Raw genomic sequence first — 25741 nt, 5'->3', positions numbered from 1 at the left:
CGTTAGGGCCTCTCCAGTCACAGCCTGGTGGGACTTGCCGGTCCCAGGCCTGGAGTCTCTGCTGGCCCACCTGCTACCACTGTGATAGTTCCAGCCCGAGGGGCCTGCTACCTCCAGACCTCACCTCAGGGGACCTGCCAGACAGACGGTTTCCCTGTCAGGACCAGAGTCGGTTTCTCTGTCAGGACCAGAGTCGGTTTCCCTGTCAGGACCAGAGTCGGTTTCCCTGTCAGGACCAGAGTCGGTTTCCCTGTCAGGACCAGAGTCGGTTTCCCTGTCAGGTCCAGAGTCGGTTTCCCTGTCAGGTCCAGAGTCGGTTTCCCTGTCAGGTCCAGAGTCGGTTTCCCTGTCAGGTCCAGAGTCGGTTTCCCTGTCAGGTCCAGAGTCGGATTCCCTGTCAGGTCCAGAGTCGGATTCCCTGTCAGGTCCAGAGTTGGTTTCCCTGTCACGTACAGAGACATTCTCCCTGTCAAGACTAAAGTTTTCAGCACCAGGCTCCCAGACTTCAGCCGTTCTAGTTTCCCTGTGTCCAGCTCTAGTCAACCCTCAGTCCACTGCTCCGCCAGGCTATAGGTTCCCTGCCCCACTAGGTCTGCAACATCTGCCCTCAGTTGGTCGTCAGCCCCGAGCCTCAGTTGCCAAGCAGTCAGCTTGGTCAATGCTACATGCCAAACCACCTGCCCTAGTCCTAGGCCCTGGGTCTCCCATCCCGCTAGACCCGGAGTTATCTGCTTCTCTAGGTGTGAAGTTAGACTGTTTGCAGCCCTCAGCCTGCACCCAGTCGCCTTTTTAGCGCTAGACTATACGTTCCCTGCTTGGATAGGTTTGCAGCCTCCCACCATGCCTGGCTTGCAGTCCTCAGATGTAGCTATTTGTTCCAAGTTCCCTGCCCTGCTAGGCCCTCAGCTCCCTGACCTGGGTGAACCACCGTTCCCTGACCCGGGGGGCCTGCTGTCTCTAGTTCTGGGGGGCCACCCGCCTCCTGCCTTGGATGACCCTCAACCCTTCCCATGTGGCAGGCCACCTGACCTTGTCTCTGGGGCCCAGCCAACCCCTGCCTCCAGATCCCTGACGATCCTCTCCCAGGGATCCCCACATGCTCCACCATGGGAGTAATCGCTTTCAGCAGTGTGAAAGAGTCATCAGCCTTAGCCGCAGCCAGTGAGCTGCCAATGACAGTTGTGGCTGGCATGCCACATTTCTCCGCCGCAGTAGGCTTCAGTCGGGCCAGCCTCTGGCATTGCACTCAGCGTCTAAGAATGGGGCCCAGCTTCCCGGCAGCAGCTGATTTAGAGGGCTCTCACCCACCCACATGGCGTTCCATGATACGGAGGACTGCCTCCGCGTATCTGTGTACCTTCCTCGCGGGGCAGTCCCTAAGCCCTGCCTATCCCGCCGGGTAGGATTAAGCCCGCTAGGGATAAGCTTCCACTCGAGGCCTGTGGCTTTTCAGATTCTTTGGCCCTTTTAATACTGTGGCCCCCATTAGAGAATTTACCATTTAGGTTAGAGGCCTTTTCGTGGATGTTAATATTTTCATAAGAAATATTGGGGCGGCTGTAAAAAAAGGCTGTCCTGCTCCTCTCCCCTCTAACTAACTTCCCCTCACAGTCCCTTCAGTTTCCCTTAAGTTTCCCAATCTGGCACTCATACCATCACGGCTGTCTAATCATCCCCAGCTTACAATTGGCTCATTCATCCCCCTCCTCTCCCCTGAAACTATTCCCCAGGTCGTTGCTGTAAATGAGAATGTGTTCTCAGTCAACTTACCTGGTTAAATAACGGTAAAATAAAAAATAAATAAAAAAGTACCGTTAGTTTGGCTGCTCAGCCTACCTTAGTTATCCCTCACCCATCATAGCCCTGCCATTCCCAACCAATCAGAGCGCTTGGGAAGGTGCATCTGGGCACTGCGCCCACCCACTCAGGTCAGAGTGTTATCATCGTCCGAAGGGAGAAGACACATGTTTCGGAATACTTTTTATTGTCGACAGTTACACGAATGTCTGAATGTTGTGCGTGCATGTTGGTTGCAGGGGATTTATTGTGGTTTTTACATGCTGTGTAATTGTAACGATGTACGCTGAGAGTTGGGAAGCAAGTTCAGGGAGTGTATACATTTAATAAATAAATGAACAAAACAAGAAACACAAACACAAACATGAAACAAGGAACAATGATGACTGGGGAAGAAACCAAAGGGAGTGACATAAAAAGAGAAGGTAATCAAGGAGGTGATGGAGTCCAGGTGAGTGGCATAATGCTGTGCGTAACGATGGTGACAGGCGTGCGCCATTACGAGCAGCCTGGTGAACTAGAGGCCGGCGAGGGAGCACACGTGACAGTAATATTACAACTAATTACTTGATGTTACTTTGATACGTTTCAGCCATATGTTCTACTATATGGCTGTTACTATTCTTTAATGTTAGAGTTGCCAATGCTGCTTTGCGTATTGTTTATCGTATGTAGTATTATTCCGTATTGCCGTAAGCGTTATTATTGCATTGATTGCACAGGTACTTTTGCAGAAGTGATTTAATTGATGTATTGGGAAACATCATTTTTTGCACGCACACACTACCGCAGCGTTTTTCATAGTGACCTTTATTGCAGGGAAACTTAAATCAGTTTTACCTCATTTCTATTAGCATGTTAAATGTGCAACCAGTGGGGAAAAAAATCTAGACCACCTTCACTCCACACACAGATACGTGTACAAAGCACCCGTATTCGGCGCATGTGACAAATAACATTTGATTTGATTTGTTCAAGTATAGACGCAGCCTTCCTTATGACGTATATTGTTTTTCAAAGGCTGATTTTAGATGAACCAGGAGAGTAGAATGAAAAATGTACGTTAATAGGCTGATAATCAAAAATATGATAAGAAGGACAAAAGCATGGGTAGAGTATAGTATTTGTTCAGCCTTTGTTTGATTTATGTACTGTTGTGATGTAGATGTTTAACTTTTTTGTGACGTGACAACTTTACCCCATTAAATCAAGAAGATGAAATGTAGAGGTTGTAATGAAGTGTTCACCATATACTCATGTCAACGTTCTCCTTATCTTTTTAAGAATGCAACTATATTGTTCTGGTTTTGTTCATGTGAGATATACAGTATCAATCTGTTTTTGTATACTCTCCTTGATGAACATGTCTTCTATTCCTTTATTTTAAAGTGTGAAAAGCTACAGAATCAGGTTGCATTGATTTAACGTGGCCGGTAGCCTAGTGGTTAGAATGTTGGACTAGTAACTGAAAGGTTGCTGGATCGAATCTCCGAGCTGACAAGGTACAAATCTGTCATTCTGCCCTTGAACAAGGCAGTTAAACCACTGTTCCCCGGTAGGCCGTCATTGTAAATAAGAATTTGTTACATTTAATTTTTTTTAATAATAATGTGTTAATCAAAACTATATATCTAAGTATAGTCCTCACATTGTTATTGCACTGTCACAATATTGTCATTTGAAGATTTCAAACACTATTTATGTGCAGTACAAAAAAAAATCAAAAAAATAAATATGCATGAAATGAAATGTATGCATTCACTACTGTAAGTCGCTCTGGATAAGAGTGACTAAATGACAAAATAAATGCTAAGATTGAAGCTGAATGATTTGTGTAAGAATGATGACATGCAATCTGTCTTTCTTTATTTACAAAATGCATTAGTAACTGCTATTCCTATTTATTTGTATTTTATATATTTTACAATCTCTCCTACAGTAAGCTCATCTACACTGAAATGAGGCGCAGGTTTAAGTTTAAAGGTATAATTGACAAAAATGATGCACACACACACACACACGTTTGGCCACATCACAAACCAAATCTACTATTACAGCAATTGAAGGGTATGTTTCTAAGTTGAGCGTGGTACCCCATGATTGTGTTGTATGGTAACTATATGGGACAAACCACAGTCGAGGGAAACTCCTACCACCATATCATGTCCTTTAATTTGACGTGTTTCAACTTAAACTAGGATAGGTTGAAAATACATCACTACTGTAATGACTGGTGTGTGTGTGTGTGTGTGTTTGCCTGTCTGTCTGTATGAGTACATACAGTGAACGTCACATCCCAAAGCAGGGCGTTAACACAGCCCATATAAGGGGTTGTATTTACATGTGTTTCACCTTACAAGCCCATATGCCAAGTCTGTGATCAACTGCAACTCAACCAAAGGCCCTCCAATCAGTGCTCATAAAACTGTCTCCATGAAATACCTCCTTCTTCTGCCTTACAATTTCAAATACAAGGTCTGGAATTAGGCCTACTTGTCTTATACCAGTGTTATTAAAAGTGGAAAAAGCTAAGTTATGTAATAACCTGATAACAATCTAGTAAGAACATTATGTTATAGAGTAGGCTTACATTCAATGATATTGATGCTCTGTTTTTGGGGGAATGGATTGGGGATGCACGCACACACAGACACACACACACACACACACACACACTCACAGGACTGCTGGGCCTTGGAGCGGCTGGAGAACTTGTCGGACTCGCACCACACGGTGACTCCATCATCCAGCAGCTTCAGCGTACGTCTCCTCTGCCAGCGTGGGGAGCGTACCTTCACCATGCTGGAGCCTTTCAGCATCACCTTCACGTCCTCATCTTCCTCTACACCTGGAGACAGAGAGATTTAGAGAGACAGAGAGAGAAGAGAAAGAGAAGTACAATAAGTAAGACAGACAGAGATGGGGCATGGGAAGGAAGAGGGAAAGGGGGAGAGAGATGGAGAGGACTGGAGGGAGAGAGGGGAAGAGTGAAAGAGAGAGAGGTAGGGATGAAGGTGAAGGAAAGTGATGGTGAGAATGGGGAGCAAAATAAAAATGGTGCGACAGAAAGAGGGGCATAACAAGGGAGAGAGAGAAAGATAGAAACAGAAAGAGACAGCACAGGATAACGAGAAGCAATTTCATCAGCTACGTGCTTCAAGTTAATAGCCATGTGAAATCTATACCGACCACTTTATGGTTGCACATACAGATGTGGGATCTTAATTTGATCACTCTGTTGTCGCAGAGAATTTTCCTGCACCGCAGGAAATTCAAATGAGCATTGTGATTTACATAAATTCACTGAAAACCTGCAGTTCGAATTCTCTCCGTGAGGGGGCAGTCGAGTCAGTTGGACCAAGGCTATCAAAATCATCCTCTCGGAGTTGGGCCGAAGCACTGTGCGAAGAAGGAGCTAGATTTGACATATTGGGTATATTTATTTATTCTGAACACATTTCTGTTTGTCAATTCTTGCATTTAAAAAAAAATAATAATAATAATTTTAAGTTTGCTAGCTGGACAGGCAAACACTGCCAAGGACTAAACAGTAAACCAATCAAAATCTGTGTACCATCTCTTCTAATCACGTCTGCCAATCACATTCTCCGTACCTAAGGTTTGCAACAAACTGCTATAAGGTCTAAGTCTTTTTTGACTATTTTAGTTATAGAAACGCGATACCACCAATACATTTTAAATGTGCAACCAGAAGAAAAAAAACTCTGGAACACCTTCACTCCACAAACAGAGACGCATACAGAGACGCATAAGCTCTCCCTCTCCCTCCATTTGGCAAATCTGACCATAATTCTATCCTCCTGATTCCTGCTTACAAGCAAAAATTAAAACAGGAAACACCAGTGACTATATCAATAAAAAAGTGGTCAAATCAAGCAGATGCTAAGCTACAGGACTGTTTTGCTAGCGCAGACTGGAATATATTACGGGATTCCTCAATGGCATTGAGGAGTACACCACATCAGTCATTGGCTTCATCAATAAATGCATCGATGACGTCCCCCCCACAGTGACCGTACGTACATACCCCAACAAGAAGCCATGGATTACAGGCAACATCCGCACTGAGCTAAAGGGTAGAGCTGATGCTTGTCGGATGTGGCAGGGCTTACAAACTATTGCAGACTACAAAGGGAAGCACAGCCGAGAGGTGTCCAGTGCCAAGAGTCTACCAGACGAGCTAAACTACTTCTATGCTCGCTTCAAGGCAAATAACACTGAAACATGCATGAGAGCACCAGCTGTTCCGGAAGACTGTGTGATCACACTCTCCGCAGCCGATGTGAGTAAGACTTTTAAAGAGGTCAACATTCACAAGGCCGCAGGGCCAGACGGATTACCAGGACGAGTACTGCGAGCATGCGCTGACCAACTGGCAAGTGTCTTCACTGACATTTTCAACCTCTCCCTGTCCAAGTCTGTAATACCAACATGTTTCAAGCAGGTCACCATATTGTATGTGCCCAAGAACACTAAGGTAACCTGCCTAAATGACTACCAACCCGTAGCCCTCACATCTGTAGCCATGAAGTGCTTTGAAAGGCTAGTCATGGCTCACATCAACCCCATTATCCCAGAAACCAACCAATTTGCATACCGCCCCAACAGATCCACAGTAACACCTATGTGACAATGCTATTCATTGACTACAGCTCAGCGTTCAACACCATAGTGCCCTCAAAGCTCATCACTAAGCTAAGGACCCTGGGACTTAAATACCTCCCTCTGCAACTGGATACTGGACTTCTTGACGGGCCGACCCCAGGTGGTAAGGGTAGGTAACAACACATCCACAACGCTGATCCTCAACACAAACGCCCCTCAGGGGTGCGTGCTCAGTCTCCTCCTGTACTTCCTGTTCACTCATGACTGCACGGCCAGGCACGATTCCAACACCATCATTAAGTTTGCTGATGACACAACAGTGATAGGCCTGATCACCGACAACGACGAGACAGCCTATAGGGAGGAGGTCAGAGATCTGGCCGTGTGGTATCAGGACAACAACCTCTCCCTCAACGTGATCAAGGCAAAGGAGAGGATTGTGGACTACAGGAAAAAGAAGGTCCGAGCACGCCCCCATTCTCATCGACGGGGCTGCAGTGGAGCAGGTTGAGAGCTTCAAGTTCCTTGGCGTCCACATCACCAACAAACTAACATGGTCCAAGCACACCAAGACAGTCGTGAAGAGGGCACGACAAAACCTATTCCACCTCAGGAGACTGAAAAGATTTGGCATGGGTCCTCAGATCCTCAAACAGTTCTACAGCTGCACCATCGAGAGCATTCTGACTGGTTGCATCACTGCCTGGTATGGCAACTGCTCGGCCTCCGACCACAAGGCACTACAGAGGGTAGTGCGAACGGCCCAGTACATCACTGGGGCCAAGCTTCCTGCCATCCAGGACCTCTATACCAGGCGGTGTCAGAGGAAGGCCCTAAAAATTGTCAAAGACTCCAGCCACCCTAGTCATAGACTGTTCTCTCTGCTACCGCATGGCACGCGGTACCGGAGCGCCAAGTCTAGGTCCAAGAGGCTTCTAAACAGCTTCTAGCCCCAAGCCATATGTCTCCTGAAAACCTAATCAAATGGCTACCCAGACTATTTTTATTGCCCCCCCCCTTTACACTGCTGCTACTCTCTGTTGTTATCATATATGCGTAGTCACTTTAATAACTCTACCTTCATGTACATATTACCTCAACTAACCGGTGCCCCCGCACATTGAACCCTTGTATATAGTCTCGCTATTGTTATTTTACTGCTGCTCTTTAATTACTTGTTACTTTTATTTCTTATTGTTATCCATTTTTTCTAAACTGCATTGTTGGTGCTCGTAAGTAAGCATTTCACTGTAAGGTCTACACCTGTTGTATTCGGCGCATGTGATTTTAAATTTGATTTGATTTGACATTCTTTAAAATGACTCTAAACTTAGAAAGCAGAAACATTGGTAATGTAACTAGCTGGCTAGTTAGCTACAACAAGTAGACCTGTTGCTAGCTCGCATGAGGAGATAGCTTTATCACTAGCATGTCATTTCGGGACAGTGAGCTTTAGCTATCAGTTTATTAAAAATAATAATTTAAGAATGCATAAATCTATAGGACAAGTCGTGTAAAGCTAATACAGTACTGTCATCAAGACAGGACCCATTAATTTAATTAATACTGACACATAAGAAATGCCACATTATCCATGTCAACAATTGGAGTAGGATGATTGCAGAGAACTCTGCCTCTATCCTAGTAGCTTACTTATGTTGGCATTATTAAGACTGCCTGTCACGACTTCCACCGAAGGTGGCTCCTCTCCCTGTTCGGGCGGTGTTCGGCGGTCGTCGTCGCCGGCCTACTAGCTGCCACCGATCCCATTTTATTTTTTGTTTAGTTCTGTCTGGTTTTACACACCTGTGTCTAGTTGAGCTGACTTCGGTGGGTTTATATTTCCCCGCTGCAGGTTAAGCTGTGTGCGGGATTGTTACTGTATTGTACTTGTAAGGGGTGCGTGCCTGCACCACGGTATGTGTTTACCGTGGACATTTTGCTCTGTAGTTAGCGGAGTCGAGGTTTCTCCTCTGTGTGCTAAGTTCCTTCCCTGTGGGTGGATGCGACATTTGTGCTGTTTTCCCTTTGTGTTTGTGCTGTGCCTTTGGGACTGCCTGAATAAACATTTGATTTCCTGGAACCCATCTGCTCTCCTGCTCCTGATTCCACCCCCCCCCCCCCCCCCCCCCCTCGTGCTAGAGGCACTGTTACACTGCCAGGATGTTCGTTTCTAGCTCACAAACTACAATCCTTTGCAATGATGATTTTTTAAATTCATTCTTGTCTGTCACTTCTGTCTCCCATGATCTATTCAGCTCTCCATGTGTTCTGCTACCAGAGAAATTAACCAAATGCTATTCACCATCCTACTGCAGTTTGAAACAGCCCTGCCTTCACTATTTAGACCACATATGCAGGTTGTCTTTTCTTTGTGGGTTTTGTCTTACAGTCTAGTGCATCCTAGAGTTGAAGAACACCAACTACAGATACAAGGGCTTGTCTGAGCATCTCAAATACTACATTCAATATACAATTAGTGTAATGAGTTGACAAACAGATTATGTTTGTACTATTGCAACATGCAGTAATGAGAATTATATTGTCTCCGTCAAGAGCCTGGGCTTTTGCCTTAGATGGTAGAGCTCTGGTCTGTGGACCGCAGGATCGTAGGATTGCATTGCGCTAAGGCACTTCTCTTTCTCTACATTTGTCGGCTAACTTGGTGACTAGGGTGGGATCCTTTCGATCCGCCTATGGGGCCTAGGCAAGTGAATGCCCCAAGAGAGAGGGGAGAATACAGAAGCATACGTTGATGACAGTTCACTCTGATGTTTGTGCTGGATTTGCCCCAAACCTAAAGTTTAGCATTTATGCCAAAAAGTTTATTTCTTTGCCAAAGTTCTCTTACAGTATTGCTGAATGTTCTTGTTGCAAACAGGAAGGATGGTTTGGAATGGATTATTATCACAGGCTTCCTTCTTTCCTTTTTGTCATAGAGGCCAGTAATGTGTAGTTAATGCAATGTTGTTGATCCATTCATTGTTTTTCTTTCAGGTCATGCAATGAACTACGTGGCTGTTTTAAACCACCTTTGGCCCCACAGTGATATCCCTGAGCAGTTTCCAGTCTCTCCCGCAGCTCAGTTAGGAAGGATGACCAGATTCTTACAGTGCCATGGTGATATTATACACCCTCCACAGCTTAACATCCTACTTGACCATAAACAAAGGGATATACAGTGTATTGGAATTATTTCAAAATGTATCTCTGACATGTTTCTAAAGCACTTTGGTGACTTTGAGGTTGAATCTTTGTTGAAATTCACTAACCAGCTGAGGGACCTTACATATACAGAGGAAGTTTTTTTTAATTATGAGAACCATTACTTTTGCACACAGATGGCCCCAATTCAACTAGGCTAATTGTGTGATTTTTCATGAAAATATTTGCTCCTGAATGTATTTAGATGTGCCACAACAAGGGGTATGACAACCTACTTCAATCAATAAATCTTTGCGTTTTATTTTTTATAAATGTTAGAAAATGTATATAATTTTTCTTTCACTTTGAAAGTGTGTATTAGGTTATTTAGACCAGTAAGGGAAAATTCAAATTTCATTTGTTGTTCATTTGAGTTTAATTTAAGGCTGCAGAATGTGAAAATTGCGCAGGGGTGTGAAGAATTTCACTAGACACTGTATGTCTGCCTACAACCAAATTAATTGGATTCTGCTCAATATTCCAATCCTGACCGAAGATCTGATGCTTGTCTGACTTGACTGATCCATAAGGAAATAAAGAAAACTGCATAAAAAGAGAAGATTATCTAAAACCTTCTCTCCGTACACTTACAGTTCATGTTTTGGTTCAAAGTTCAGTCAGTCTGTGTAGCTTTTTAGAGTCACGACAGCTAGGTTAGGCTTAGCCTACATGTACTGTCTCTGAGTCATTAATCTAGACTAGTTTATGTTATGTAATGAGTCACAATGAGCACAATGAACACAATGAGTCATCAACAGATCATATTGCATACACCATAATGCTGTACACAAAAGTAGGCTTTTTTCATGAATGCCTCAGGCTACTAAGCTATATGCATCCTCTACTTTTACAGCACACACACACACACACACACACACACACACACACACACACACACACACACACACACACACACACACACACACACACACACACACACACACACACACACACACGCTCACACACACTAACAACCAACAGTCACAGCTGAGACATTTGTGACCCGATTCAGGAAACTCGGCATATGTCGCAAGTCACGACTTCAAAGGAGAGCCGTTTGAACATTGAAAAAATTTGTTTTTTTTGGGGCAGAAATGCCTTCTCAAACATGTGAACTTTCAAGTGCCTTAATAACAAACGTTTATGCCATCTGTAAATACGAATAAAGTTGTTAAATTACGAGCCTAGTTGGTTTAGCCAAAGAAAAAGTAAGGAACCTTCCCGCTAGCCATGATTGGCTGAGATAATGAGTGGCCTGGACATGCCGAGAGATGAGTTTTAGATTGGTCTGCGGTGTAGCATCTTGTCTATAAAATGAGCTGCTCATTATGTGTAGATAATCCTTTCTACTGCAGTTTTTTCGAAAGATGTAACGTTTTCCGAAAGATATAAGTCAGACAAGCATCAGAATTGCAAATATGTTGCTACTACTTTCAATAACATTGCTGCCCTGAATTTGTCAGGTGCTATCGACAAAGGTCAGTGGGAAAAAGTTGTGATGGACTACTTTCTTGAGGACGATCGTGCCATGCTGATTCTCTCTGAAACTGAAACTGAATCAGATGATAAAGAAATCCCTGATTTAGGTGAGAAAAAAAAATCATTTTTAGAAGACATTGTAGAGTCTTCTGATGATGGTGATTGGGAAGAAATGGCGATTAACAGTGTTGCTGTCACGGAAGAAGTTGACTGAGTTTTGAAATCAGCGGAACACAACGGGCCAAACAAGCTGTGCAAACTAAACAGAAACGACACAGGACATCTTATTTAATGAAAGGGGTTACAGTCTGCCGAGAAGCGTTCATCCATGTATATGGGTAAGAATCTAGCTATAGTTTCAGATATTACACGTTTCTAATTTTGTCAGAAAATTGTTTTCATTGCAAGTTAAGGCTTGCTGTTAGCTAGCCAGCTGGAGTTCGATGGCTGGCTTGCTAGCTATCGTTAACTTTGAACCTAATTTATTTGGTTAACTTTAGCTATGACAATCGGTTTGTATTGCTAGTGACGTTATTATGGATTGGGATTATAGTAATTTTTTTAGCTAGCTAACGTTAACGTGACATGTCTAAACAAAAGACCCCAAGTTAAAGCTTGCTGTTAGCTAACTAATGTTAGCTGAGGTTAGATGGCTGGATTGCTAGCTAACGTTGACATTGAACCTAACTTATTTGGTTAACTTTAGCTACGACAATCGGTTTGTATTGCTAGTAACGTTACTCTATGGATAGGGATTATAGTTCATTTTTTAGCTAGTTAAAGTTAACGTGACATGTCTAATCAAAAGACCCCAAGTTAAAGCTTGCTGTTAGCTAGCTAACGTTAATGTGACATGTCTAAACAAAAGACCACAAGTTAAAGCTTGCTGTTAGCTAGCTAACGTTAGCTGAGGTTAGACGGCTGGCTTGCTGGCTAACATTAATTTACGTCTATGAATTGTGTGTAATGTTAGTGATGTTTTCTCAGAATGCCATTTCGCATTGCTAGTTATAGCCTAATGTTAGCTAGCTAACATTGAACCTATTTGGTTAACTTTAGGTAGCTATAACAATATTGCTAGTTAAAGCTTGCTGTTAGCTAGCCAGCTGATGTTGGATGGCTGGCTAGCTAGCTAACATTACGTGTATGAAGTGTGTGTTGTGATGTTATCTCAGAATGCCATTTCACATCTATTGTATAATAATGCTGAAATATTTGTATCTGGAATTTGTCTTTCAGCATCAGTAGAACACGCCTGACTCTCTTCCACCAGTCATACAAGGAGAATGATCTTAAGACTCTAATGCCTCCCATCAAAAAGAGAGCTGGCCTAAGCAAGCAAAGGCAGCCATCAACTACATGCACCATTTCCTCATCAACTACAATGTTGGGGAAACACGTGTGAACCTGAATTGTGATAACTGCAGTGCCCAAATAAGAACAAGTTTGTGCTCTAGTATTGTGCCTGGCGGACCATGCACAAGCTCCAACACAGTCTGGACCTTCACTTCCTGATCACAGGCCACGCCAAGTTTGCCCCCGACTGGTGCTTCGGCCTCATCAAGCAGCGCTTCAGAAAGACCAGAGTGAACACTTTGTCTGAGATTGTGTCACGTCCTGACCAGTAAGGGGTCATTTTGTTATGATAGTTTGGTCAGGGCGTGGCAGGGGGTGTTTGTTTTGTGTGTTTTGTTTTTTTTGGATTGATCTATGTTATTCTATTTCAATGTTTAAATATCTAGTTTTTCTGTTTCTATATTGGAATTGTTTGGGGTTGGTCTCTAATTGGAGGCAGCTGAATCTCATTGCCTCTGATTAGAGACCATATTTATGTAGGGGTTTTCTCATTGTGTTTTGTGGGTGGTTAATTTCTGTTTTGTATTACTTACCTGACAGAACTGTTTGGCTGTCGTTTTTTGTTTCGTTGTTTCAGTGTTCAGATCAAATAAATACATGATGAGCACTAACCACGCTGCGCCTTGGTCTACTCCATTTGACAGCCGTTACAGAACCACCCACCACAAGAAGACCAAGCAGCATGGTATGGAGGAACAGAGGGTTATGGACTCCTGGACTTGGGAGATGATCCTGGATGGGGCAGGACCCTGGACAACGCCTGGGGAGTATCGCCGTCCGCAGTGGGAAATCGAGGCAGCTAAAGTGGAACGGCGATACTGGGAGGAACAGGCAAGTCAGCTACGGGAGCCTGAGAGGCAGCCCCCCCAAAACATTTTGGGGGGGCACACGGGGAGTTGGGGTAAGTCAGGCAATAGACCTGAGCCAACTCCTCGTGCTTATTATGGGGAGCGTTTGGCGTGGAGAGCACCGTGCTATGCGGAAGTGCGCACGATCTCGCCCATCCGCACGCACAGTCCGGTGAGGTCGATACCAGCCCCCCGCAAGTGCCGTGCTAGAGTGGGCATCCAGCCAGGGAGAAGTGCGCCAGCACAGCACATCTGGCCACCAGTGTGTCTCCTAGGCCCAGGCTACCCTGCGCCTGCTCTACGCACGGCAGCCATCATTCCTCAGCACAGCCCAGTTCGCCCTGTGCCAGCACTCCGCCCGTGCCGGGCTACAGTAACAACTCAGCCAGGACGGGTTGTGCAGGCCGTGCGCTCCAGACCTCCAGTGGGTCTTCAAGACCCGGTTTATCCTGTGCCTGCGCCCAGAGCCAGGCCTCCTGCATGTCTCCCCAGTCTGGTGAGTCCTTTGCCTGCTCCCAGAGCCAGGCCTCCTGCATGTCTCCCCAGTCTGGTGAGTCCTGTGGCTGCTCCCAGTGCCAGGCCTCCTGCAAGTCTCCCCAGCCTGGTGAGTCCTGTGCCTGCTCCCAGAGCCAGGCCTCCTGCATGTCTCTCCAGCCTGGTGAATCCTGTGCCTGCTCCCAGAGCCAGGCCTCCTGCATGTCTCCCCAGTCTGGTGAGTCCTGTGCCTGCTCCCAGAGCCAGGCCTCCTGCATGTCTCCCCAGCCTGGTGCGTCCTGTGCCGGAGTCACCCGCCTGTCCGGCGCTGCCAGAGTCGCACGCCTGTCCGGCGCTGCCAGAGTCGCCCGCCTGTCCGGCGCTGCCAGAGTTGCCCGCCTGTCCGGCGCTGCCAGAGTCGCCCGCCTGTCCGGAGCTCCCGGCGAGGGTCCCCAGTCCGGGGTCGGCGGCGAGGGACCCCGCTCTAGAGGCGCCATCAAAGTGGGGTGAGCCAGTGGTGGAGCGGGGTCTGCATCCCGCTCCGGAGCCACCTCCGTAGGGGAGAGGATTGGGAAGAGGGGGTGTAGCACAAGAACCGTCGTTGACGGTGGCCACCCTCCCTTCCATCCCTTTAGGTTTGGGGTTGTTTTTGTGTTGTTTTTTTTAGGTGCATTTCGGTGTCTGCACCTTCGAGGGGGGGTACTGTCACGTCCTGACCAGTAAGGGGTCATTTTGTTATGATAGTTTGGTCAGGGCGTGGCAGGGGGTGTTTGTTTTGTGTGTTTGGGGGTTTTTGGGTTGATCTATGTTATTCTATGTTTAAATATCTAGTTTTTCTGTTTCTATATTGGAATTGTTTGGGGTTGGTCTCTAATTGGAGGCAGCTGAATCTAATTGCCTCTGATTAGAAACCATATTTATGTAGGGGTTTTCTCATTGTGTTTTGTGGGTGGTTAATTTCTGTTTTGTATTACTTACCTGACAGAACTGTTTGGCTGTCGTTTTTTGTTTCGTTGTGTCAGTGTTCAGATCAAATAAATACATGATGAGCACTAACCACGCTGCGCCTTGGTCTGCTCCATTTGACAGCCGTTACAGATTGCTGGTGTTGTGAAGGACAGCACTGTGACAGGGGAAAACATCCCACAGCTGGTTGGATTAGAGGATGGTAAGGTGCTGGTGGAAAGCTATGGCTGGCAACAATACCTGACTCCGTACTTCAGGCCGCTGCCACAGATCAAGCAGTACCAGCACTTCAGGTGAAAATCATTTTCATTGCATTGCATGAGATTATTCTTCTTATCTAAACTTGGGATGTTGTGCAGGGTTGTAATGTCTTCTGATTTTTGTTGTCATTGTTATTCCCTGTTTTACAGCTTCGATGCTCTGGAGCCTGGTGTTGTTGTCGCCAAGGAGCGTTCGGACTGTCGGGACCAGGTTTCAGCTGTTGCGCAACGCTGACATCCTTCCTCCCATAGATGGTCTGCCTGTACAAGCACCACCTGGACTGGACACAGCTAGACAAACTTATCTTCTTGAGAAGATCAAGAAGTTTTGCAACCAATAGGCTATGGACATCACATGCCCTGCACCAAAGGCAAGGGCAGGACAGAAACAGTCTCTCCGAATATAGATTCCCTTGTTCATGCGTGGTTCGGACGGACCAGTCATCAGCACTATCTGCAGTTCCTCTATTCACATGACTCTCTCCCTAACACACACGCCACACGTTGCTGCTAATGTACTATTTTTTTATCCCGCTGCTCAGCCACTTTACCCCTGATTGTATGCATATAACTACCTCATCTATCACTGATATTGATATTGTTCTTGTACATACTGTATATTATTTCATTTTGACACTATCTATTTTGGATATTGCTACTTTGCAAGTAACCATTTGGCTATACCGTTTACACATTCTGTAGAGATCCATCCACTTAGCAAGACTTATCAATATTCATTTTATATATAAGTATTTTGCTATGTGTGGTCGTAACATGATTTTGTGACATACCACAACAATATCATATCATGTGACCGTATCAAGTGTCCACCACATAAATATATGGCGCATGCATCTGTTTATGTACTATACATGTGCACCTCACTCAGGTTTCAACTCAAGTTGCATGGCCTTAACTTATGTATGGAATACTGATAAGTGCGTGTTTAACAGTATTAAAGTATGCTAATGTACTGGTGTGAAGGCATTTGGGCAGTGGTCAAAAGCACATAAGTACAAATACTTTAAAGTACTAAAGTATTTTTGGGGGGTATCTGTACATTACTTTACTATTTATATTTTTGGCAACTTACTTACTTTTACTTCACTACATTCCAAAAGAAAATAATGTACTTTTTACTCCCTACATTTTCCCTGACACCCAAAATTACTCGTTACATTTTCACAGGAAAACTGTCCAATTCACACACTTCACACACTTAACATCCCCAATGCATCTGATCTGGCAGGCTCACTAAACACAAATGCGTTGTTTGTAAATTATGTCTGAGTGTTGGAGTGTGCCCTGGCTATCCGTCAATAAAAAAAAATGTTGAAAATATTTCTGCCATTTGGTTTAATATAAGGAATTTGAAATGATTTATACTATGACAATGTAGTACTTTTTCCACCACTGGATGTGGCTGGGGGTTATAGCATTTCTTTCACATGACGCATCAATTTAGACAAGTGTGTCTGGGTAAGAGTCATCTAATATTTATAAAATGTTTTTATCTGGACACTTTCTGTTTACCTGGAATTTTTTCTTATTGTATGCTACTACCACTTTTAATCTTTACTACACTACTCACTGTTTAGCACATGACCTCACATGTGAATCCTTAAAGAGATGGGTGGGGCTGGTTTAAGAGGGTGTGAACAATGCTGAATGGGTGTAGACAAAGCAGAGCTCTCCAGTAGGTACCAACACATTCAACGGCCCTTTTCTCAAAAGTGAGTTTACAAGTGTATCAACTTTCAAAGCATAATTACTTTCCCATTGTTCCTCAAAAATGCTGTGTATGACATACCATTTTGTAGCTCTGAGACTCTACTTTTATCCATTGTAAAAAAAAAAAAACATTAAAAATGTTGCTACGTAAGACCGAATCCAGGTGGTGAGTAACATTTAAAAACAATCTATTTTGTCCACTATCTTATTGATGGAATGTATCTGCAATGTGTACATACCTAGCCCCCCTTACAAAAAACATACCTAGCCCACCTGTATACAGTGCATTCGGAAAGTATTCAGACCCCTTCACTTTTCCCACATTTTGTTACGTTACAGCCTATTTCTAAACTACATTACATTGTTTTTTCCCCCTCATCAATCTACAAACAATAACCCATAATGACAAATCAAAAACGGTTTTTTAGAAACATTTTGCATATGTATTTTTTTATTAAAAAAAAATGAAATAGGACATTTAAATAAGTATTCAGACCCTTTACTCAGTACTTTGTTGAAGCACCTTGGGCAGTAATTACAGCCTCGAGTCTTCTTGGGTATGACGCTACAAGCTTGGCACACCTGCATTTGGGGAGTTTCTCCCATTCTTCTCTGCAGATCCTCTCAAGCTCTGTCAGGTTGGATGGGGAGCGTTGCTGCACAGCTATTTTCAGGTCTCTCCAGAGATGTTAGATCGGGTTCATGTCCGGGCTCTGGCTGAGCCACTCAAGGACATTCAGAGACTTGTCCCAAAGCCACTCCTGCGCTGTCCTCGCTGTGTGCTTAGGGTCGTTGTCCTGTTGGAATGTGAACCTTTGACTCAGTCTGAGGTCCTGGGCGCTCTGGAGCAGGTTTTCATCAAGGATATCTCTGTACTTTGCTTTGTTCATCTTTCCCTCTATCCTGATTAGTCTCCCAGTCCCTGCCACAGCATGATGCTGCCACCACCATGTTTCACCATAGGAATGGCATTGACCAGGTGATGAGCGGTCCCTGGTTTCCTCCAGACATGACGCTTGGCATTCAGGCCAAAGAGTTCAATCTTGGTTTCATCAGACCAGAGAATCTTGTTTCTCATGGTCTGAGAGTTCTTTAGGTGCAAACTCCAAGCGGGCTGTCATGTGCCTTTTACTGAGGAGTGGCTTCCGTCTGGCCACTCTACCATAAAGGCCTGATTGGTGGAGTGCTGCAGAGATGTTTGTCCTTCTGGAAGGTTCTCCCATCTCCACAAAGGAACTCCGAAGCTCTGTCAGAGTGACCATCGGGTTCTTGGTCACCTCCCTGACCAAGGCCCTTCTCAGTTTGGCCGGGTGGCAAGCTCTAGGAAGAGTCTTGGTGGTTCCAAACTTCTTCCATTTAAGAAAGATGGAGGCCACTGTGTTCTTGGGGACCTTCAATGCTGCTGAAATGTTTTAGTACCCTTCTTTCCCAGATCTGTGCCTCGACACAATCCTGTCTCGGCGCTCTATGGACAATTCCTTTGACCTCATTGCTTGGTTTTTGCTCTGACGTGCACTGTAAACTGTGGGACCTTCTATAGACAGTTGTGTGCCTTTGCAAATAATGTCCAATCAATTGAATTTACCACAGGTGGACTCCAATCAAGTTGTAGAACCAGCTCAAGGATGATCAATGGAAACAGGAGGCACCTAAACTCAATTTCGAGTCTCATAGCAAAGGGTCTGAATACTTACGTAAATAAAGTAGGTCTGTTTTTTTACTTTTAATAAATTTGCAAAAGTTCTAAAAAACAGTTTTCACTTTGTCATTATGGGTTATTGTGTGTAGATTGATGAGGGAAAACATTTATTTGATCGATTTTAGAAAAAGGCTGTAACGTAACAAGGGGTCTGAATACTTTCCGAATGCACTGTAGGTATGTTTTAAGCTACTATCAGAGGACAAGCCTGGAATGAGGAGTGTTGTACATGGGTCATTTCACCAATTTGGTGGCTTTGGAGAAGAGTAACTTTGTAAATAAAACAACTTTTGATTTAACCTAATTTTAACATTCTGTCATAAAGAGCACATGTTCAACTTCATAAAAAACATGTTTTCCAATCTCAAAAGGTTAAATTAAAAAATGACTATTGTAAGTGCTTATTAAGTGGCAAATAAAGTAACACGGTTGACATTAACAGGGTTGACGACTTCTTAAATCAGCCATGAATTCCCTTGTGACAGGGGGAATGGAAGCTTGTGGTGTGCAGAAGCGAGTAGCAATTGAATTCAAGCTTCACAAAAAAAACGAAATTGTTAAAACAATTTTTGCCTGTCTTTTTATGGGTAACAGGGTTGACATGTTATGCTAGACACGCTCAGTTTTCCACCATCAAAACACCAGAAAAAACTCATACTCCGACCCTCTCGTGCTCCAATTTGCGTGCTGGGAGCACGGTAGCATGCATTTTGAGAAACACCCACCGTCTACAGACATCCGTCTTTGCAATGTCCACTGCTCCTGCTACAGAGTCATCACAGGCTATCCCACATGGCCAGAATCAACAGCTAAAACAGGAGTGCACTGTACATACTAGACCAGGGCTTGGTCCGTAGACTAACAAAGCAGTCTTGGTACTCCTTCACCACACACAACACTCAAACAGACTGGCTTCCATCCACGCTATGGAGGAGTAAGCAAGGAAATGAGAATAAACTTGAAGCAAATTCTACTGGGGTGTTAAGACATAAAAAAAATTATATGGGGGAGATGGAGCATTTGGATATTGCTCACCAATCGGTTTACAACGTTCTCACAGAAATAGTGAAATCAGATCATTTTCGCCGTTGACAGGACATGACTGACAAACTGTAGACTAGGCCTATTTCTGGCATGTACTCAAAGCATGCGCGGACCAACTGGCAAGTGTCTTCAGTGACATTTTCAACCTCTCACTGACCGAGTCTGTTATACCTACACTACCGTTCAAAAGTTAGGGGTCATTTAGAAATGTCCTTGTTTTTGAAAGAAAAGCACATTTTTTGTCCATTAAAATAACATCAAAGTGATCAGAAATACAGTGTACACATTATTAATGTTGTAAATGACTATTGTAGCTGGAAACGGCTGATTTTTTATGGAACACCGACCTAGGCGTACAGAGGCCCATTATCAGCAACCATCACTCCTGTGTTCCAATGGCACGTTGTGTTAGCTAATCCAAGTTTATCATTTTAAAAGGCTAATTGATCATTAGAAAACCCTTTTGCAATTACGTTAGTACAGCGGAAAACTGTTGTCCTGATTAAAGAAGCAATAAAACTGGCCTTCTTTAGACTAGTTGAGTATCTGGAGCATCAGCATTTGTGGGTTCGATTACAGGCTCAAAATGGCTAGAAACAAAGAACTTTCTTCTGAAACTCGTCAGTCTATTCTTGTTCTGAGAACTGAAGGCTATTCCATGCGAGAAATTGCCAAGAAACTGAAGATCTCATACAACGCTTTGTACTACTCCCTTCACAGAAGAGCGCAAACTGGCTCTAACCAGAATAGAAAGAACAGTGGGAGGCCCCGGTGCACAACTGATCAAGAGGACAAGTACATTAGAGTGTCTAGTTTGAGAAACTGACGCCTCACAAGTCCTCAACTGGCAGCTTCATTAAATAGTACCCGCAAAACACCAGTTTCAACATCAACAGTGAAGAGGCGACTCCGGGATGCTGGTCTTCTAGGTAGCACGCGTTCCAGCAGGTATATCTCATTTGTCACCCCCAAAGCCAATTACTCCTTTGGCCGCCTCTCCTTCCAGTTCTCTGCTGCCAATGACTGGAACGAACTACAAAAATCTCTGAAACTGGAAACACTTATCTCCCTCACTAGCTTTAAGCATCAGCTGTCAGAGCAGCTCACAGATCACTGCACCTGTACATTGCCCATCTATAAATAGCCCAAACAACTACCTCTTCCCCTACTGTATTTATTTATTTTGCTCCTTTGCACCCCAGTATTTCTACTTTGCACACTCATCTACTGTCAAATCTCCCATTCCAGTGTTTTAATTGCTATATTGTATTTACTTTACCACCATGGCCTATATATTGCCTTTACCTTCCTTATCTCACCTCATTTGCTCACATTGTATATAGACTTATTTTTCTACTGTATTATTGACTGTATGTATGTTGTTATATGTATCGAACTGCTTTGCTTTATCTTGGCCAGGTCGCAGTTGTAAATGAGAACTTGTTCTCAACTTGCCTACCTGGTTAAATAAAGGTAGGTGAAATAAATAAAATAAATAGGCAGAGTTCCTCTGTCCAGTGTCCGTGTTCTTTTACCCATCTTAATCTTTTATTTTTAACTCTGTCTAGAAGGCCAGTATCCTGGAGTCGCGTCTTCATTGTTGACGTTGAGACTGGTTAAATCGACTACAATCAGTGTAGATGAAGGGGAGGAGGTTAAAAATGATTTTTAAGCCTTGAGACAATTGAGACATGGATTGTGTTTGTGTGACATGCTGAATGGGCAAGACAAAACATTTAAGTACCTTTGAACGGGGTATGGTAGTAGGTTCCAGGCGCACCGGTTTGTGTCAAGAACGGCAACGCTGCTGGGTTTTTCACGCCTATCAGTTTCCCGTGTGTATCGAGAATGGTCCACCACCCAAAGGACATCCAGCCAACTTGCCACAACTGTGGGAAGCATTGGAATCAACATGGGCCAGCATCCCTGTGGAATGCTTTCAACACCTTGTAGAGTCCAAGCCCCGACAAACTGAGGCTGTTCTGAGGGTAAATGTTCTGAATGTTTTTTACACTCAGTGCATATGCACATGCCCACACATGTACATTCTCACTGACCTGAAACCTTGCCATTCTTACAATCGTTAGCTTACAATTATACTTATACCACCAGGATATTTATAATGTAGCGTGCAATATAGAAATTGCATACATAAGCAAAATTGCATTTGAATGAATCTATGATTGCTGAGAAGAAGATCAACATAGCTTCTGCATGCGACCTCAGGGTAATTAGACAGACAGACGAGACTGTATGTTGCCGTCGCTCCGTGTCTCTCCCACAGAACAATTCTAAGCACCTTAAACCCTGCTTAACCGTTTAAAAAAAGACACACACACACTCACGAGCACGCATGCAGACGCACAGACAGACCGACAGGCAGACAGACAGACAGACAGACAGACAGACGCACAGACAGACCGACCGACAGGCAGACAGACAGACAGACAGACAGACACGCATAAGAATTACACCCTGTCAGCAATGATACAACCGTAAGACTCACAGCGGTAAATTGCTCGAAGTACAGTTGTACCACAATGACCTTGGGTCAGTGTGAACTAGTAAAGCTACAGTTTCCTTAGGGTCATTAGCCAGAGATAGATGTGTTCTGACTTCCTCTGTACAGCAGAAGCTAGCTCCCTGAAAAGCATCCTGCAGTGTTCCCCTCTCTATGGCCTAAACGTCACGCTGGTTCCTACTTGTTCCCAGTCTCTTATTAGTGCATGTCCTCTGTGGTGGGTGGGGAAGGGAGGAGATTATAATTTCAAATGGGGTCAGCTTTCAAGACTTGTGGGGCCCCCTCACGCGCACACACACATGCATATGCACATACACACGCAGACACAAGCTTGAATGAATGAACACTCACACGTACATACAGTACACGGACACATGCACGCACGCAGGCACACACACACACACACACACACACACCAGAAACACATCAAATAGTGTAAACCCCCTTTCACTCAAGCCCCTCCTGGGCCCTGTATGAGTCCAATGCTGCACCAGAAGAGTGAAAGGACAAATCCAGTGCTATATCAGCCTTTCTGTAATTAATTGACTGCTGGCATTAAAGTGACAATCCACCTGCTTTGACATGATATTTCACATAGTCAAATAAAATGTCAGAGGGATTTGATGAAGTCAAACCAAACCCTACTGGTGGAGAGCTTGAGAGGAACCAGAATGTAGACAGGGAGAGACAGGCCTATCGTAGCAGTAGTAGTTATCTGGGGTAGGAAGGATGGTGGAAGTTTTACCTTCAAAAAATGGCTGATGTAGCCCTGGAGCCATGTGCAATACCCTACGTTGGTAAGTACCTTTACTGCCAATGGTAAGCACCCACACAACCAGGGTTGTGTTCATCCAGGCTGCGCCACCGTGATTGGGAGTCCCATAGGGCGGCGCACAATTGGTCCAGCGTTGTCTGGGTTTGGCCTGGGGTAGGCCGTCATTGTAAAAAATAATTTGCTCTTAACTGACTTGCCTAGTTAAATAAAGGTTCAATTTAAATTTATTAGGCACCAAATGTCAGAAAACAGACTGAAACAGGGAGAGGGACTCCCTAGAGTTGTCCAATAAGAAACGCTCATTTTCAAATCACCAAAGCAATTTAAAACATTTTTAATTGTGTGTCCTACTGAACATGACCCAGGGCTCAACAGTTGATTGTGGACACTGGACAGCATAGTAATACAGCATCTGGACACCAGTCTGTTTTTGCTTTAACTTATTTATTGTTAACTTGCCAAATCAGCAACATTGTTGAATGCACCCATTTTTTCCATTTTAGCAGACACACTTATCGAGTAACTTACAGGAGCAATTTGGGTTAAGTGCCTTGCTCAAGGACACATCGACTGATTTTTCACCTAGTCGGCTCGAGGATTCAAACCATCGACCTTTCGATTACTGGCCCAACGCTCTTGACCGCTAGGCTACCTGCCATCCAGGCTTATACATTAGGAAGGAAGAGACTGAATAGATTTCTGTTAGAAATGACCATGGAAAAGTAACTTGGCTAATTTGGGGGACAGTTCCACCACCTACAAATTTTATCTAAATGTAACCCTTGCCCACAATGGTGGGCTAGTTGGCACTGCCTTTACAGGGCACAGGAGGAGAATCTCCATTCATGCCCATCTGAACCAAGGCACCCAGGGTGTGGTTTTGGGCACCTATAGGGTGGGGTTGACCATGGCAGACAGACCTCCCACTCTGTTCCTGGCTACCCAGGGAATACAGTAGTACCATAGCTATAGAGTTCCGTTAGGAGGACCAACCATTAGAAATAGCCTGTATCCCACATTATGCCGACGCCACAAATGTTAACCTACTTGCACATCTGCCACATGAACTGCATGATTATTTTCTGACATGAAGTATGGGGTTGAAAAGTGAGAGATCCCTGAAAGCAATGTTAAGTCATTACAAGTACAAGTGCAGCTGTTTGCAATTTGCCTAATGATTTTAAGATAAAGTTGGCTATTTACTTTAATACAAATGTGACAGTTTTGTGAAAGGATGCACCCACAAGCAGGGGCGTCATGAACCCATTGTTTTAGAGGGGGAACAAAGTACGTGAGGATGGATGGGGGTGGTTAAAGATTTTTTTCAAACACCTGAAACAGCTTTTTCCTGCTGTCTAGGGCCATAATCATTATGCCTAATTCTATGTAAAAAAAAATTCAATTTTTCTGTATAGGTTATCTAAGCATACCTCTTGAGCAGGCTGTGTCCTGACTGGAGGTTATTTTCTTAAAGAAAAAAAAGATGCTTCTCTGCATCTTTGCTAAAAGATTGAAAGGAATGTGAGTTTTATTCAGTACATTTAGTAATTGCTTGCTTTTTTAAAGGCTAGCAACGTTCTATAGTCTAGCAACAATTAAGTTTAGTAATTAATTTAACATCTGAACAATTTTAAAACAGGACAAACCTGATGGCGCATGTGCCTTTGTGCATGACGCCACTGCCCACAAGTATAGAAAGTATTTGGCTGCAGGCATGCTGGAATACATCATGCGATTCAAAACTGCACACTGCTTGCAAATTTGAACTTTTCTAGTTATTTCTAATTGCCAACATTTTGGTCTATCAACCTTGGCCAGAGCATGATTTTTTAACAGACTTTGAACAACATAAAAATTGTCCAATCAAATCAAACTTTAAAAACCCAAGCACTTCCCCAGTGTTTCCCCAGATCAAGTATGAAGACATCTCTAGTTAGAACAGGCCTTGCACAAACCTTTCCCCCAGCACATTTTCTGGCTGGCACCTGCATTGCCATCACTGTTTTCCTTACAAATTGGAGTTTGGACATCTATGCGTTCCTATCAAAAGTAAGTGGATTATTTTCTGTATATATCGTGTTGTCATTTCTACTGTAGCACACCGTATGTATGTATGGATCATAATATGTTTACTGTTTTATTCACGTTTTCAAGTAGTGGTGAGACATCATGCATTCCGATTCTTGCATAGATTGAAATGGACACATTCTTTTTTTTAAGGTTGTACTGATTTGATGAGCTAATGCTAAGCTATCTGCTGGCTATGTGTGGCGCCATATTTGTTGACATTATACAATGCATTCTGGTTGTCATGTAAGTGTCTGTAAATCCAAAGACGTTATAACAAGAGATAGTAAATACAGTTTATATCAGTTTTATACCAATTTCCTGTATAAATAGCCTAAAAATATATATATGTAAACAGAATGTCTTAAATTGTGTTTTCTTGTAAAGCAGTGTTACTGTAATTCCAAAAGTGTACATTCAGATTTGATTTTATATTTGTATTTTTTTTAGGCTGCTGGTTTTAGTGAGCAAAAGTGTAGTGAGCAAAAATTTTAATACATACATACAGCATTTAACAAAGTGTTTGGAACAGAAGTCTCATAAAAGGAAATACAAATGCAATTCCATTATTTTGATACAATATTAGTACTGGTTGCATTTAGAACTTGTCTAAGTCCTATCAACTGATTTCAGCCAGTGTATGGCTGAGGATTGACTGCATTGTTTGAATGGAATGTTGGCGTAAAGTTAATTTGACAAATGAACGCTTTAATCATTACTCTAAAACTGTCTGGCTAGCTAACAAACATACAGTGCAGATAAATTCTTCAAATTCATAATTTTACAGTTGACCAACTTCCTGACCAAAATGGCTGACCTTTATCCCATCATAAGAAGGTGCATGTCCATTCTAGTATTCTAATTCTATTGTCACAACCACAAACTGTCAACTCT

At 43.7% G+C, this 25741-nt stretch overlaps 1 protein-coding gene across 2 annotated transcripts in view; it reads right to left on the bottom strand.

Moving 5' to 3' along the window:
* plcd3b (phospholipase C, delta 3b) overlaps nucleotides 1-25741 on the bottom strand; it is a 54973-nt gene that overhangs the window by 25320 nt on the left and 3912 nt on the right. For both annotated transcript variants that reach the window (XM_029712630.1, XM_029712620.1), the window contains exon 2: nucleotides 4478-4645. In XM_029712630.1, the coding sequence (XP_029568490.1) occupies nucleotides 4478-4616 (139 nt within the window). In that variant the 5' untranslated portion in view covers nucleotides 4617-4645. The remainder of the gene's footprint in view (nucleotides 1-4477; nucleotides 4646-25741) is intronic.

The sequence above is a fragment of the Salmo trutta genome, chromosome 2 (assembly GCF_901001165.1).
Source record: "Salmo trutta chromosome 2, fSalTru1.1, whole genome shotgun sequence".
NCBI lineage: Eukaryota > Metazoa > Chordata > Actinopteri > Salmoniformes > Salmonidae > Salmo > Salmo trutta.
The sequence above is the reverse complement of the archived record's forward strand: the minus strand, read 5'-3'. Positions and strand labels throughout refer to the sequence as shown.